This window comes from Molothrus ater, chromosome 5 (assembly GCF_012460135.2).
Source record: "Molothrus ater isolate BHLD 08-10-18 breed brown headed cowbird chromosome 5, BPBGC_Mater_1.1, whole genome shotgun sequence".
Lineage (NCBI taxonomy): Eukaryota > Metazoa > Chordata > Aves > Passeriformes > Icteridae > Molothrus > Molothrus ater.
Window position 1 is genome coordinate 14111407 of NC_050482.2, and position 18070 is coordinate 14129476.

General features: G+C 44.7%; 1 protein-coding gene across 1 annotated transcript; it reads right to left on the bottom strand.

Annotated features, from left to right (window-relative positions):
- Positions 1-13469: 13469 nt before the first annotated feature.
- SYPL1 (synaptophysin like 1) lies at positions 13470-17805 on the bottom strand. The gene is given in 6 exon segments (XM_036401278.1): positions 13470-13713; positions 14586-14774; positions 15604-15808; positions 16974-17092; positions 17736-17780; positions 17782-17805. Coding segments are annotated over 6 exon segments (699 nt in total). The 3' UTR covers positions 13470-13596.
- Positions 17806-18070: the final 265 nt, after the last annotated feature.

Sequence of the window (18070 nt, forward strand, 5' to 3'; positions counted from 1 at the left end):
CATGGCTTGTCTTGGCTTGTTTTCTTTCCTGATTGCAAAAACGTTTTTTGACAGCAAGGGACTGATATCAGGTGGTAAAAGAAAATTTCGGTTTAAGTTGAGCAGTGGCAGTCAATGAAGATTATATTCAGTCTCTCACATACATTGTTTATGTCATGCAATGAAGGACCTGGATGGAGAAATCCACAGTGAAATTACTGGATCCTACCCTTCACAAAAGCAACTGTCATGGTGCTGTGACTCTTTGCTGTGCTCCAAAGGAGTGGCTTGGCTCGGGAGCAACTTCCCTAACAACCACAAATCATCTTCAGTCAAATGTTGTTTCATTGCACAATCAGAAACCCAGTGTGTAATGAATACCACAATGATACAGATAGGAAAGACTGATTTATACTCCCTGAGCACATTATCACTTTACTGTGTCCATGGCAGCTGTCACAACATTTGTTTGACCCTCCACCCAGGGGCAGCCACACATTCTGTGCTCCAACCCACCATTGTTAGCATTTTTTAGCTGTAAACACAGCACATTCAGTTTCTATTCAGGTGATTTTCCAGTGACATAAAGGAAGTCTGCAGTAGCTGGTAGTGCTGCTGTAACTCTGATCTTCCCAGCACTCTGACACCAATCTATCCATATGCACACCTGGCACCTCCAGACACTAGATTTTGTTACCTGAAGAAGTTAACTGCATTCTTTTCATGACAGGAAGACACATAGGGTTTTGTATTTACTTTCCTGAACATTTCTCTAGGGCAGCTGCTTTTCTTCCTTGATTATTCTAGCTCTACTTCAGTGATTAAGAGATAAATGCCTTTTTTTTAAAGCAAGGGAGAGACAGGCTGTAGTTTCAGCCAGGAAACTGGCAAAGAGGCAGATGAATACTCATCTGTCTTTACTATTGCTCCTGCTGCTGAACTGCACAAACTTATTTCCTTCCTTCTTAGGGAAAAAACCCCAACAGCAGCATAACCTGGTATCACAGCAGGCTCTGAACTCCATGTATGCAAACACAATGTCATGGCCAACACTGCTGATGCCATGGTCTCCCACAGCTGGACAACAGCTGGGTGAAAAGCAACTGCTCTTGGAGTGGTGCTCTCATAGTCCAGACTCAGAACAGCTGACAGCTGAACTAAGAGGAGCCATGGATAGAAGAGATGCCAGACCCAAGCACTATCACTGCCCAGAATGTCTGCACACAGTTAAGGTGGGTTTAGCTGCTGTGCTCAGCATTTGCAGGGGCAGGGTTAAGCAAGGTAAAGCATTCTGTGAGTCCCATGCAGCTCCTGCATGAGGAAACAAGAGTGCTGACCACAAAGCACAGTTTCACCCTTCCTGGTGTGAAATGCTGATCTCCAGCTCCAACTCATTCTTCATCTTGGTCTTTCCCATAAAACCTTATTTTGGACATGCATAGGACTACTTCCCTTGCTTAGGATCTACAAACAAGATTTTACATGAGCAATAGCTTTATGCTAAAGAGGCACCATTTTCCTATCAGCTGCCCCTACTACTAACAGTGTTCCTTCCTGTGAAGGAGTCCATAATGAATTCTTAGTCTCATTGAGCCAAAGCATATCCATCAATATCTCTGGCTTGTCTTTGGTAGGACAAAAGCAGATAAAATAGAACTGGCTGACCCAGGTGTATGCTTGTTACTTATTGTATCAAACAATATGTGAAAAGATGCTTAGAATATAAAAGCAACATCTATTTTTTCATAAAGTTATAATATGCTGTACAGTACAGCTTTAAGTGTTAGAAACCTCCTCTAATTGTCAGAGGAGCTTTTGTGGTTTTTTTACTCAGAAGTCTTTTGAGAACACAGAGTCAGTGTCTAGAGCTGCCACTAGATGGACTGAGAGCAAAGATTAAGTGCAGCACAATAAAAGCATTTGATTATTGGAACAATTAGCCAAGACCATGGGCCCTTTCCATCATTTGAAGCCTTCAGAGGTCAAGAACAGCTGCTGTGTGCTGTAGAGGGTCAGACTAGATGATGAGAACAGCCTCTCTAGTCTTCAACAGCTCTGTTAGTCCCTGTGAACACAAAGTGTGAACTTTGATGCCATTTATTTTAGAGTGATGAGACTGATAAGCTGAGACTAGAAGAGGAGGAAAGGCACCTGGTGGTTCAGGCAGACTGGCTGGGGGCAACAGTTCCTGACCTACAGCTGCCTATTACATGTTATGCAATAATTTTATCTGAAGTCTACAAAAATCAGCGTGAGTTCTGCCACAGCTTTTAATTGCTATGTCTCCACCTATGACATATCTCTGAAGTGCTTCCAGATTTGTGGATTGACATTGCTCTGAAAGTTTCAAGAGTGATTAGGAAAGAGCACAGGTCACTTTTCCTGGTGGGGTCTAATTCCCCCAGGCAGTTTATGTGTGATCATATTACTGGGGTTTTTGTGCTTTTCTCCAAAGGCTCTGCTTTCATGCTGGTGTTGTAAATAGCACTTGTAACAAACATCAGAAGTCTCAGCTTCTGGCAATGTAGCTTCATTTATATCAAGGAATATAAAAATGCTGATACTACATTTCTTCATGATCTGAAAGAGACCTACACATGAGAACTACTTGAGCTGCAGAGATGGAGAAGGTCTGCCCAGGAGGCTGCCACTTTGTGACTGCTCATAGGAGCAGGAGATCCCCTCATAGGAGCTTGGATCCCCTCAGAGAAGGGGGGTCATATAAGGGAAGTAATCCTTCTCCTCCTGAGCAAAGAATCTGGCTGCTAGCTTATGTTATGGGAGCCAGATTGTAACACCATCATGTAACTAACATTTTAACAGCAAGCAGCCACAACTGCACACTGCACATGCCCCAGCTGGTTGGGTGTCTGACATCCCCAGCCACAACAGGCCCTTTGCAAAGCTCCAGCTGAAAGGCTGAGCACAGGCTTGGCCCCCCCCCGGCCTCCATCTGCACATGCCTTGTCTGAACTAGTCCCTGCAAGCTCCCTGTGTTGTCACAGGGGAGAAAGAGACACTGGGGGTGGCTTATTAAAAAGCAGACATCTAGAATAGATCAGATGAGCTGTGCCCCGAAAGCAGCTCTTTCTGCATGCCTAGATCAGATATCAATGCCTACAGAGTGCACACAGAGGTAAATCAGCTGAGTCTCAGTCCAGGTTGTTCAGGCAAGGGCAGGCCTGTGCCACTGCACCAGTGCCTGAGGAAGCTGAAAATGAGGGAAAAACTGAGCATGGAGGTCAGCCAGGCTCTGCTGCTGCCTGCTCAGGTCCCAGGGGGAGATGGGGCACCACCCACACTTTGTCAGTGCTCCAAGGTCTGCTTTCTGGGACCTGTCTTGGGGCAATTCTGCATCTGGAAGCAGATGCCATGAGATGTGCATCACAGCAGCCCAGTAGAAAAGCATGGGCCTGGCCAGGAGATAAAAGACGTCAAATACAAGCTTCAGCAAGTTTCTGCAGCAGGCTCTTTATTGAATGAGAGACACACTTGCAAACAAAACAGATGAATGCATCTGACCCTGAATTGTATTCAAGAATGGTACCACTCTGCAGTTCTTTGGTACCAAACTTCAGCTGCTGTGGATCAATAGATGCCTGGGATTTCAGCTGGTGAATTACACGGGCAAGGCAGGGCTGGGTCTGGCCATGCAGTTGTGCTTCATTTTTGATTCCTCTTGTGGACACCAGCTGGGGCCATGCAGACTGGAGCAGCAGCTCTGTGTTTGCACAGGATTGGCCCCTCTGTGGCCAGCACTGCCTGCTGGGCAGCTGTGACAGCTTCCAGAGGGGCCTGTGTGCATCCCATACACATGAACCTTACCCAGGGAGGGTTTGCAGCCTGGTCCTGTTCATGTGGGCAGCAGGGCTGGTGGACCCACAAGCTGCTGTATCTGCACATTTAGCACAGCTCTGGGCACAGCACCCTGTGAGGGGACAGGGTGGGAAGACAAAGAGCTGCTGGAGAGGGTCCAGCAAAGGGCAACAAAGACAGTGAGGGGTCTGGAGCATCTCTCTTATGAAGAGACTGCAAGCACTGGGCCTGCTTCATCTAGAGAAGACTGAGAGGGAATCTCATCATAAATATCTCAATGATGCCAAGAGGATGTGCCAGACTCTTTTCAGTAGTGCCAGCGACAGGAGGAGGAGGAGGAATGGCCATTAAAAAAAACCCCAAAAAACCAAAAACAAAAACAAAAAAAAAAACCCAAAAAAACCAAAAAGAACCACAATAAATTCCACCTCAACATTAGGATGAACTTCTTTATGTAGTGGGCGGGAACACTGGAACAGCTGCCCAGGGCAGTCATGGAATCTCCCTCTCCAGAGACATTCAAAACCCACCTGGACACATTCCTGTGTAACCCGATTTTGGTGATCCTGCCTTGGCAAGAAGGTTGGACTAGATGTTCTCCAACAGCCCCTTCAACGCTAATTATTCTGTATTTCTGTAACAACAGGAGCACCCCCGGCCCTATCGGCCCCAGGAGGAGGAGAAGCTCCAGCACCCTTTCTCTGGCCTGGTGCCAGCTCTCTCCATCCATCTCCCCTTTCCTGCAGGTACGGAAAGCGATGGCAGAGAAGGGCTCTGTGCCAGTCGGTCAGCGGCTGCTCAGCTCAAACTCCCTCCAGGCGCTGCTGGCAGAGAGGGAGGCAGGGCATGGAGCGGCTTGAGGCGGGGAAGCGGAGGCACGGCCTTGCCCCGGGGCAGCCCGGCTGTGGGGAGCCCACAGAGCCCCGCTCCTCCCCGGGACCCCGCTCCTGCTGCCTGGGCTCCTGCAGCCTCCCCGGGACCCCGCTCCTGCTGCCCGGGCTCCCGCAGCCTCCCGGGGCCTCTCTCCTGCTGTGGGCTCCCTCAGCCTCCCCGGGACCCCGCTCCTGCTGCCTGGGCTCCTGCAGCCTCCCCGGGACCCCGCTCCTGCTGCCCGGGCTCCCGCAGCCTCCCGGGGCCTCTCTCCTGCTGTGGGCTCCCTCAGCCTCTCCGGGCCGCGGGCTCCCCCTGCCCGGGAGCGGCCCCAGCGCGGCCCAGCCCCGCTCGGTGACACCGAGCGCAGCGCTCGGCCGGGAGTGGCGGCACCGGCCCCGGCTCCTTCGGGCTCTGCCCGCACTCCCCCAGCTCCGCACGGGGCCCGAGCACCTCAGGGCCCGTGGGAGAGGATCAGGCAGAAAGAAAAGTGACTGGAGAAAAACGAGGGAGAAGAGCCCGACCGCCAGGCACCGTAGCGATGCAAGCGTATCGGGAAAGAGATGATCCCCTTACAGGATTTATTCGCTGCAGAGCGCATTGGGTCACTCCAGGAACGATCAAATGACCTATTTTCTGTTTGCTTTGAGCTCTTCTCTTTGCCACACTGAACTGAACCCGTTCCTCGCTGTTCAGCTGAGACACACGATGGGTGCTCCTGTCCTTCATCACCTACTCTATTGTAGGCAGGGAAGGATGCTCCGGCAGTTCTCTGCACAGCCATGGGCACCAAAGCAAGGAGGAACCATATTCAATCCATTTTCACACTGAATTTCTAAATGCTCCTCCCTGCAACATCCAGCCTGATCACATCTTCCCACTTAATGCAAGCAGCATAACCACACTGACACCTAGAGAGGAGGCTGAGGTTTCCCTGTTAACTACCAGCACCACGGCTAGCTGTCTAATACACTTTGAAATGCCCTTAGAGATGTGAAAGCTTGCAGCCTGTGGCAGAAACATCTATGAGATTAGACACCCCCAACGTTGCAGGGGGAAAAAAAGCCATTTAGAAAAGTGACAGCACTCAAAAACATCAAAATGGACACTAATTTCTGCCAGTGACTTTCTGCTGAAGGGTATTTCCTAGTCACTATACCAAATACAGCAGTATTTTCTTGCTATGAAATACTAAAAAGCAAGGACTAAAATCCAGATATGAAACTTCACCTATTTAGCTGCTATCCAGCTATGAAAGTGTCTGAAGAAGTTTGACACCTTGTTCTGTAAATCTGTATCCCAAAAGCCTCCCCAAATATCTGAGCACCCCATTTGAGCCTGCCCAGGGAGATCCAAGTCCCACCAATATCTAACAGCAGTATATCAAGCTCAGTGATATATAAACCTCAGTGAAGAATTTCCCAAACTACTTTGCCTGATGCCAGGACATGTTTTGACATCCTACCAACGCCACTGGTGCTGGAGGGGATGAGAGAGAAGGGGGAAGTGGGCACTGGTGTAAGCCTGTCTGTCTGCATAGGGTGGGTGGTGTCCCTGGGACAGCTGACAGCTCACCCATGGCAGGGCACCCTCCAGGACCAGCACAGCTGCAGCTGGTACCTCACACCCTTGTGTCCCCTCCCCACCCACTGGTGCAGTGAAGGAGCCAGCCTGGATGATCAACAAAGAACTAGAGTAACAGACATTTCAGGACAGCATTTTAGCGTTGCTCTGTAAGTCAGGACAGGGATTTCCTCATGCACAGCCAGTGCTGAACCACTATCATGCTCTTACATGCTCCTGAAGAGATCCTGCCCCATCACTGAACCAGAAGCTTTTTCCACAGAGTTAAAAGGGCATGAACTTACCCTCTCAACAAAATAAAGCAGCAGCCAGCCCCAGGGTACCTCCAGCCAGAACTTGGCTGTAATCACTCTGCTGGCTCTTCTTGCATGAAAGAATCACTGTCCTTTCAGCTTTGTTAGCGGTAGGTCATGACAGGTGGTTGCAACTGAATGGAAGCTCAAGAGATTAATCCAGAAGGGACTGATCCTTCTGCCCATTTTGGGGCACCAGCACATATGCATGGCTAGTAAAACTCCATCTCTCTAGCCTGGAGGCCTATTGCACTTGCTGTAAATCCATACAAGTAACTGCCCAGCTCATGGAAAAATGAGTTCATGGTCTCTTGAAGAAGAAAGTAGATCTTCCAAGTTTGCAGCACTCCTGCTCAACTTCCAGCAAGAAAATGTTGAAAGCTCTGAGTGCCCACATTGGCCACATGTTAAACCAGACAGTCAGTAAAATTCAAAATTAAATTACTTCCTTAATTAAGAGTTTTCAGGGCCTCAGGACAAAAAGGAAATACAGGCCCTTTGGCTTTTTACTTTAGCAACGCATTTCTCAAATTCATTTCATGGTCTATCTTCATTCTCAAGATGCTCTTCAAGGAGCTGAATGCAAAAAGCCTCCTGTGCCTGCCTGTCCTTTCTCATTACTTTTGATGCACAGTCTCTGTGGAAACTAAAGCTAAAAATAATCATCCTTGTCTCCTCTACTTGCACATACTATTTTATTCTATAATCATGATTGCTTCATCTACCTGCACTCATGATCTTCTAGGAAGAGACCTTCCCAGTATCATGCCAATTTCTGTATGAGCCCTCTCCAGGGGTACTGCTGGTGTTGTGCCTGGGATCATTGCCTGCACACTGTCATAAAGATGCCTTGCATCCACAGTCACTACTGGGAACCTCTGAAAACCCCAAATTCAGCTCTGAGCTGCTGCATCTTGAAGGACTCTATCCCCATTTTTCTCCTTTGCACAATTATGAGAATAATGTGTCCTCTCCTCTTCTGCTGCTGATCGGGGTCTTTGCTGGTCAGCTCACAGTGAAATGTCCAGTTGAATTTCAGGCTGTTTCCATGGTGTAAACAGGACCTGTTCCAGGGCAGTAGAAGCACATCATGTCAGTAAAGGACCCAGAGCCAACAGTGGCCCTTCTGCAGAGAGGGAAAAATCCCAGTGCAAAACTCCTTGTGTAAGAGTAGGCCAAATTCAGTCTCAAGGCATCGCAGCTTCCTTTTGCTCTGTGCAGACTAGGCTAGGTACCAGAAAAATATATTTATTAGATAACCAACATCTGTCCTTTACAGTTTTCCCAGTCTTTTGTTTCTTTGCTGGACAGCAATCTTTATGTAACTGCAGGCAGAGACCTCAACAAGCCACTAATGCCACCCAAATGCCAACTGAAAATCTGAGCAATATAAGAGGATCTACAAAAAAACCACCCCTGAGATCTTCCATGCTGCAGCCACCTCTCTGTGGAAGAAGAGGTGTGCCATTCCAGTTCATAGGATCAGGCACAATATAGAAATAAGTGTTCTCTAGCCATTTTAGAGTGATTATGAAATGAAACCTGAGGATACAATTCCTGTATTAATGTGACTGTTGAGGGAGCAGCTAAAACATTTTGTTCTGCTAGAGCCAGTGTAAAAGCAGAAAATAATTTCTCGGATCTGAAAGCTGTTTAAAAAGAAAATACTACAAAGCTTGAAAAGGAGTAGAGTCTAGTGGCTCATAAAGGTAATAGTGAAATATAGTATTTTCAATTCAGAAAAAGGGAAATAAAGGCCACAGAAGCATAAAGCAGGAGAATCCAGCAGAAGGCTTAGCATGCACAGTGCAGCCATTCACCCCAGAGCAAAGGAGAGCTCCAAGGGAACCTGATCATATTAAACGTTAAGCTAAAATTAGATGCTTGCAAAAGCAGATTGGGATGCAAAAATTAAAAATAGCTACTGTATCTGTAGAAAGTAGTGGAGAATTAGATTTGAAGTCACCAGAGGAAGATGATTTAGGGGATGTTGTACATAGATGAGAAAATAAAAAGGAGCTAGGAAGATCGACATGTATAACAACAGATAGAATACCATCCCAAGGCAGGGCGGGTGCAGCATATGAAATGACTACTGCTTTACATGACAAGAAATAACCCAGGGGATTCAGCTGCTGATCTTAAGCCACAGAAAGCAACATCTCTGGCTCTGAGTGCAGGCTACTTCAAACTTCAAATTAAATTGAAACCAAACAGGTGAATTGATTAAAGCTTGTGCTAATACCAGTTTTTACTCAGATCGTGAGTTAAATATCAGCATAGAGCCTCCTCCATGACTGCATTAAGTCAAAAGGCTGCACAGACAAGTAAGGAGGAAACACAGCTGGCAGTGATAACGTGAAGTCACAGGCCAAGAAGACAGAGCAAGATTTATGAATAAATGAGGAGTTGCTCAGTTGTTGATAGGATGTAATAGCAAGCACAAGCCACCCTTTGCTGATAGGGCACAGGTACCTGCAAGCAGCAGGTACAGTCTCCTGGCAGCAGCAATCAATCAGATTCCATGGGCCTGATGGATTATGAGAGCCAGCTGTCCAAATACACCCCTACTGTTTGCAACACTCACTGATGTAGCAGAATGAGAGGGAGCCTACTTAGAGAGCTAGAAGAAGGCTCTTATAGGAGAATGCTCTACTGAGTATTATGGGTTTTGTCCAGGAGGTGGAGGGAGGGAAGCCTGAGGAAGAATTCCTGTGTCAGCCAAGCAGAACCCACAGTGAAACATTAACTGAAAACATGGATAACAGAGAATAAGATTTCCTCAAAGAAAGAATGAAAGAAAAACATGGTCAGGTTTGGCACATATTTCCCTGGCCTCTAGAGTGCTTATCCTGAAACACAGGGCAAAACCTTTGACTGTGTCCATGTGGCCACAAATTTTAAGGATGGCACAACACAGCTCTATCTTGCTGACTTCCTAACTCAGGATGAAGAATGAAAGATCCAGGCAGGAAGAGAGCTACTGAGTACAGGTAAATTTTTGGAAGTTACAACTAAATATTAAAAGGAAAATTTTTAAAAACACAAGGCTAAAATTTTAATTTCTTCTACCTGCTCTAACTACACAGTATCTGTAGGAAAGCAGTGTTTGTAAGGGTACACCTGGATTCACTTGACATGACAGAAGGGAATTCCACATTTGAGTCAGCCTCTAAAATGCAACTCTGGAGTGTTGCTAATACACAGGGACTAGATCTTAAACTTGAAGAAAATGCCCTCATTCCCTAATAGTTAAGGGATGGGGATGCACTCCTATCCTGTACCATTCTTTTGACTAATTATTCAGCTTAGTATTTCAAGGTGATTAAGCAGCAAAGTCTTGCTTCTGACTCTGGTCTCTGTGACAACAGTTTTGCTTTAGGCAATACAGCAAATCTGTTAGGAATGAACACACACTAAGTCCTCCCACAAGAATAGAAGTAGATGATCCATGATGATCCTGAATATTTGATGTGCTGTCATGACTTGCTCAGGAGTGGGGCCTTTTTGGAAGCATGAGGGACTGTCTTCAGGCAGTTTCCAGGAGTGAGGTACCCTACAGCTCCCCAGGAGTTTGCAGTAGGGCAGGCAGCCAAACCAGCACAGCATGGCCCCAGCTTTATGTGCTGCTCAGTTCTGGGCAATGGGGGAAAATAAACAGGCTGCAGGTACCCTGTGTCAATGAGGAGGTGATGAACCAGTCACAGCCCTTCACACCAAGGTGGCATCTGTTTGCTTTCTCTTCTTCAGTAGCAGCTCCACCCCCATACCTTCCACTGCTAGCCAAGTGTGCAGCAGAGCCAGAGCCTTGAAGAATTCACCAGCCATCACTGTTGGGCTCCATTACAATCCATTCTAGCAATGGTGCTGGCCTGTCAGCTTGTGTTCCAGTGTCCCAGCCCCAGCCTGTGCTGCAGATGGGTTTGCTGCTGAGGTGACAGGGCCAAAGAGGTACAGACCGCAGAGTGACTCCATCCTGCACTACTGGCACTGGCTCTTGGGGATTTGGCATTGCCAGGCCTCTCTTGGATTTAATTTCCTACTGCTTCTCCTGCAGGCTGGTGGCAAAGCTCTCAGCCAGCACTGTCACTGTGCCAGCTCCCACAGCAGGGACACTCCCAGGAGTCAGCATATGCAGAATATGCACAATATACAGCATTGTCACAGAGGCCTGATCCCAGATCACTGGTCAGAGCAGCCTAAATCAATGTATTTGCTTCCTTAACCACCTCCTAATGCTAATGGATTCTATTCTTCACTAAGGAGTTCTCTATCGTTACCCCATGCTGACCCCTCAGCTTTATTTTCCCTCACCATCACCTTACAGCCCTCCTCCCCACCATGGGGTTCTGATCAAAATCCCCTCTCCAGCATCACACCAGGGATCACACAGCACTTGACTTGCTAGGGCTGCAGAACTATAGCCTGCTACCAGGATAATTCCTGCAGTATGAGAGGGTTTTGATGAGCTTGCTCCACTGATGGCTGCAAGTAAAATTGCTGCCAGCTGAGGATTACAAACCTGTAGAGAGCTGGCAGAGATCCAGGCCCTTTGTTGCCTCAGTACAGAGGGATCAAGCACACTGCATCCCCTGATAGCAGTGGTGACTCTTGTGCACTCAAGATAAAGCTGGGAAATCAGACAGCCATCCCCTCCCCCAGCATGAGTAAATAAGACACTGAGTGTTTTGGTGCTGCCTGCACAAATATGATGTTAGTTCAAAGGCAGGGACTGCTCAGCCCTTTGTGGGTGTCCAGGGTAAATGAGAGCAGCTGCTTTCCCCTGCTGCAGGATGCTTCCCATGCCATCCAGCTGCAGGACCCAGCAGCCACCAAAGCCTGCAGGATTCTGATCAGTCCCTCCCCCTGCAGAGGGAACCAGTTTTATCCTAACGAGCCACAAGTGCACATGGGGTTACTTTTCCTTTCTTAAAATCTTGCTTGCTGTGGTCTACATATCACACTTACCTTGGCCTGTTAACAGCAACCTGGCTCTGCATTTAGCTCTATGGAACAGACACACATGCAGCCTGAATTTGTACAAAACACAACCCCTTATTTCTGAATCTCTATTTTACAAGCTATAGCCCTGCCTCTTTCATCACCTCATCTTTTGAAGGGCAGCACTCTGGGGATGTGACACAGTTGTTTCTTCTACAAAAAGCATAAAGGTAAATTTCAGCCTAAGGAAACAAGGGATGTCTTTTTGAGTGAGTATGAAATTTAAGTTTTTGTTGAAACAATCAGTGTGCTAAGCTTTCCAGCTCTGTTTCACTTGTTGGCTAGAACTCAGCCATCAATAAGGCGTATACTGATCTAATCCATTACAGCTCTAATGTGTGCAAAAATACTCACCATTTTACAACTAGGCCACACCATTGACTAACAGATCTGTTTGTGACAAAATAGATAAGCACCTAAGAAATAGACAGGAACATAGTTCTGTTGAAAATATTAAAGGTTAATAAAAAAATTTTAGCCACATCATCTATAACCTTAAGTCCCAAAGATTGAAAAGCTTAATGTATAATTACCATCTTTTTTCTTAGACAACATGAAAATAGGAGTTTCAGATTTTAGGATGAAATATGTATTTTTAAATAAATAAACTTGCACAGTGATGCAAACAAATGAAAATTGCCCTTATTACCTCTTACAAAAGGCAATTCAAATGAAATTCTGGATAGCTATAAGTTACAAAAGCCCCTGCTCTGAACAGACAGAAAAGTGCTGAGCAGCAGAAGCCTGCAGGAGTGATACATAGCCCTCTTTACCAAAAAACCTGCAGGGCCCCAATGTAAGAGCCCCTCCTGCAGCACAGGTAACTCCTCCAGCCACAGCTAAAGCCCTGCCCCAGAAACTGCAAAGCCAATGAATGCATCTGCATGCACTGCTGCAGCAGCAAGGAGCCAAGGCACGTTCCTTCAGCAGCACTCATGACTTTATTACACTCTTTGACACTACAGTTTGCTATCAGAAGGTCAATAGCTCTGGCACACCAAACAATTACAACTTGCATTATATACACGCTACTATGTCTATGTTCATCACAAACAGTTTAAACAAAACAAAAAGAACTGAACAGCCTTTGTATTAACTTTGTTGAAGCATTCTCTCCAGGCAATTCACAGGGAGTCGGGCACCTTAATAAAGAAGTCCACATGAGAAGACCCAAATACCATTCCTAATGAATGAGCTGAACATCAATGAAGAGTTTGTTATATTCAGACATCTCCCCTTACACCCTTTCATGTACAAACTCTGTTCATGCACCTCAAAAGTAACAGAGAGAAGCCTAAGAAGTAGCAGACTATATCAACTTTGATTTCTACAGTATTTGTGTTTTGGGCCATACTTTCTTTTTACTCCCTCCCCCACCTCCTTCAAGGGTTGAAGTCATCTATTGCACCCATATACAAACTCTCATATTAGTGAGACTAGAAGCTATGAACTCATTCAACAAATTGCCTTGTTCAGAGATTGTCACAAACCATTAAACAGTTACTACATATTAAACATAGGCGTAATGTCCTTCCTGACAGGCTCAGCAGCAGATCTGATAGGACTATCTGGAAACCTACACATCTTGGCTCCAACTTTGACAGAGCTATGAATTCTACTCAGGAGACTTTTGCTAGGTATCAGTGGCAGGAAGAAACAAAACTGCATTTTCACCTGCCCTGGGTGAATTTATTTTCCATTTTTCAGAGAAGACTTGGCAGAACTAAACATGATGCAGTAATAACCCAGATAGAGTTGCTTCTCAGCCATGCCTCCTATAAGGTTAATTTAAGAACCAGAAAGGGTCAGCATCCAGATAACCTCTTCATTTTGCTCTTCAAAAACTGCAATACAATGCTGCACTTGAAAGACACAATATATTTAATGATAATTAAACACTTCAGTTGGAGTACCCAAGACCCTCCATCAAACTATATAGTACAAAATAGAAGTTTGTATGAATTATCAGTCATTACTGAAATGAATCCTAATGGCCTCATGCTCTTGGTAGTGTGATGTGAAAGTAGAAGCACTTCAAAATATCAACTTGTTTTTATACTCTTTCAGTTGTACTTTCAGAAATTCTGTTCCATTGGCTGTGCAGGTTGGTGTCCTTGTATACAAGCCAAACATTTCCTGCCCATAAAATCATATTAAGCAAGCCAAATACCTGTAGAGAAAGCAAAAGGGGGAAAATGTAATATTAAGTTTGTTGTGTTTGATTGGGTTTTGTTTTTCTTTTTTTAAAACAAGCCAGAAAGTCTCTTCAAGACAAACCAGTAACAAGCACTATTTTTGGCACCCCTTTCATTTGGAAAAGACATTTCCAAATTCTTCAGAGTAATATAAGATATTTTGGCTTTTTAACAGAGCTCTTTGTAGGCCAGATAGTCAAACTTACTCCATACTTTTCACAGAATTAGACATTCTTTTCAGTCACTGAGCACCCCCCACTTATGCACCCTCATACCAAATGACTGATTATTAGGCCAATGAATAAACAGCCTGAGTTTTGAAAGGTAGGATTCACTAGGAAGATCACACAATAAGCCTAATCTGCTCTGATATGAAGGGTTCTTTGTATGAACATGAGCTTCATACCATTATGTTTCAAGGAACCTCAATCTGATGTGTAAAAATGCTCACAGTTGAGTAAAAAGCTAGGTTCAGCACCAGCACAGCATTTCCTCTTTACTTATATCACTCATCAAACCACGTGGGTGGCTCAGTAAGATATTTTAGGTTGCTCTGGGCTAAAAGCATAAATAGACACTCAAATGTGTCTAGAAATGCTGCATATAACAGCTCTAGAGGCAGATCTGCAAGATGTTTCTCTTAATTTCCTTTAGAAAAAAACTTGTTTCCTCCAAGAAATTATTTGCCCAGTGTTTTACCACAGTATTAATGGACCTGAATGACAAATAACCCATAAAGAAATCTTAACACAGAGCAACACATGCAATCAGTAGAACAGGGCTCTCAGGTGCCATTTCTTGTTTCCCAACACATTTATTGTACCCATATGGAGGAAGGCATACATACCACTGACACATTCAGAATTCCCATGCTGGTCACAGAAAGAAAATGGCAAGTTGTTCCTGGTGCTTTGCAAGATTCAATTCCTGGAACAATGCTGGCTCCTGTGGACACCTTGATGTCAGCAAGCGCCTTTGCCCAAACAAAAGTACTGACCAGCCACAGAAAGGCTATCAAGACACTGATTGCCATGTCCTACACAAGAGAAATACTCATTAACAGGTTAAAAAAAAATTCAGGCATATACATGAGAGCAAGGCAGAGACAGTATGAGCTATATCACCAAGATAACTGCATCAATGCTAACAATCACAAGCAAATTTAGTCATTAACAATGTTATAGTTACAACTCAGTGTTGATAACCAGCTACAAAACTATATGCTTGCTTGATAGATGCAAAAGACAATCTTAACCTAAGAAATCTGTTTCTAAAAGCAGATGCCTAGCACCTATTTTATGAGAATTTAAACCAAAGTTAAGTAAAGCAAGGGTGATGGGAAAAGGGCAGAGGATTTAAATCTGGGTGGCTGATGGGCTAAAGTTTGGTTTGAAAAGTCATTAAGTCCATTTTCAAGCATGTTATGAATTTTCTCATTCAGAGCTTCAATATTGAAGGTGACTAAAATTCACAATGTAACTGTTTAACTATTTTCCTCTGCCAATTGCAGCAAGTCCTCTATACAGAGAAAAAATTTCAGATTAAGAGAGGACGTCCCACTTATGGAACAATATACTCAATTCCATGATACAAAAGAAAAGTTGTGGTGAAGATACTGAAAAAGTGTTCACCTGAAAAAGTGAAAGTTCATTCCACTGCATAAGGTGTGATGCCATGGATGGCCAAGGGCTTTGGGTCCCCTTTTCTGCTCAAGCCCTGTAGGGACCACTCTGAGATACTTGTGCTCACACTCCATTTAACTTTTGTAACTACCGGATATTCTCCAATTATTCTTGCATTAGCAATAGTTCTCATCCCTTTGCAGCTTCCAAGTCAAAGCATTAAAATATCTCGGTATTACTTACAGTTAGTGGCAACTTGTTGTTCTGCTGATAGACATGGTTATAGCCAATATATACCACAAGGGCAGTAACACAGTAGAGGAACACCAATGCTGCCAGTGCAACAAAGAAGCGTGCAGAAGAGGAGAAGTCACCAGTGAGGCAGACATCAGTCCAAGTGCCACCACAGCCTTTTGGGTCTGGTGCACTAAATACAGCAGTATTCAGCCTGTGAAGATTATATCCATGTAGTCAGAGTTTGCTACACAGTGGGAGCTTCATTTGCTTCATTACTTATACTTCATTAATTATACTCCATGCCTCAGCAACAGAGCTTCAGCATTCTGATTGTATAAGTTTACTCTGAAAGATACACCGTAGATATATAAATAATCAGTTACGCAACACAAAGATTTGTCAAGTTCTCTGAAGATTGTATCTAATCCTGCACTAAGGTATACAACAGTACCTTCAGGAGAAGAACCCTAATTACGTTTTTAGAGCAGTTGAACAAAAAATTCCCAATTTGGAAGTAGACTTAGCAACATTGTTTGAGAGACTTGCAGTTAAACAAGGTGATCAGGACTTAAAAGGCGTTATGGCTACAAAAACCACAAACACAGAAGCTGAATAAATAAAGCTGTATGACTACCATTGACCACTCTGTGACCAGCACAGAATTATTTCAGATCCTCACTCTCCCCTTCAAATGCTGGGGTTTGTGACAAAATTCTAAACAGTTGTAGTATTCTTTACTTACTGTCCATTGGTTCAATCTCTATATTTATTTATGTTATTACATTTATTGAACACATATGGAACACCAACCCTGCACTCTGCAGTTGTGCTGCTGCAAAAGCTAAGAGGAAACCTTTTTCCTTCTGCTCCAGGAAAGGAGCTTTTCTCTACAGGAGCACTGCAATGACACTGAAGTATTTAGGTTTTTTTGTGCCCAACAGCCTCACCAAGATAATACTGGAATAAACTGAAAAGAATCTTCCATTCAGTATCTGAACAAAAATAGGATAATGGCACATTCAAAATAATCTTATCTGGACCTCCAAAGCAGCTACAAAATGATGAAGAATTAGGCTGTTAAAATGGATTGTGGTTTTTGTCTTACTAATTACATTCATGCACTGCTAGACTGGAGCTTAAGATAGAGTAATACAGAGCATAACAGCCTACTGCCATTTCTAACTACCTCTTTCTATAAAGTACTAACAAATTCAGTGCTTTGAATGACTTCAACTAAATATTTTATTGCTGCTACAGAGCAAGCCAGAAGTTTCACATCTTCACTCATACAGTAAGCACATGTTCATAAGGAGGCAGATAGGGAAAAGGGGAATAAAAAGTAGTTATCAAGTAATAACTGAAGAGCTAATGCTCACCTGAATGGATAAGCAAAAGCAGCTGTAACTGTTTTGTTTACCACACCTTCACAGGAAACTAGAAGAGCAGTTTCACCTCGAAAGCCTCCGCATGTGGCAAAAACAAAGATGGCAAGAACCTGTATGAATTGATACACAGACACATTAGTGCACACCACTAGAGCTCAAAGGGAGCAAACTCAACATTTAGCTGAAATAGCTAAAGACAAGAAATAGCAACAAAGTTAGCAAAGCTGAAGTATGAAGGGATGTCAAGAAGAAAATGTCAAGTTTCTAAAATCCAAAAGCATAAGCAACACTGCTAACCAAAGCCCATCTAAAAGTGCTTTCTGTATATTTTATTTTCAGTTACACAGAAAAATTTTTGGGGGTTGTATTTTGTCAGAGCTTTTTTTTGTATGCTAACTGCCAGCATAGTATTTCTTGCAGGTGATACAGGAAATATTCTTACAAATCTTGCATATACACAACTATGAATTCAAACAGAAAGTACATGTTCAGAGTATCACATATCAACTTTACTCTCTAAATAGCTTTTATCACTTTTTACCACACTCTTTTCTCACTATCCAGACCTTAAATCCCCAATCATCAGAACACATAACACACAGCAGCTTGTGCTGCTGTAACACACTTGCAATTACCACATCAAGTTTATGGATCTGCAGTCCAAGGGTGAGCAGCCCAGTGCTGGACACCCAGCAGCAGCAACCCGGGGGCTCACACCTCCCCAGGGATACCCAGCCCCCCAGCTCCACTCACCCATTCAAGGACCTTAACAAAGCCCAGAGGCTCCAGGAGCATGCTGACAGTCCATCCTCAAGCCCACCATCCTGGGAGGAACCAAGGGAGCCAGCACCAACACCAACCAACTGCTGCAGCATGCCTGGCACGTCCCTATAAGGGCAGCCCTTGCCACACCCCTCACCTGGAGGTGGGCATGGACCCACCCACAGATACCCAGCTGGGGCTCTTCAGCCTGGGGAAATGGTGCTGGGGGCTGTCACCAGGGGAACAGCACTGGCCATTTGTGCAATGAGGCAGCAGTGACTTCTTCCTCAGCTCCTTCCTCTACGTCTCTCCACCCAGCACGCTTT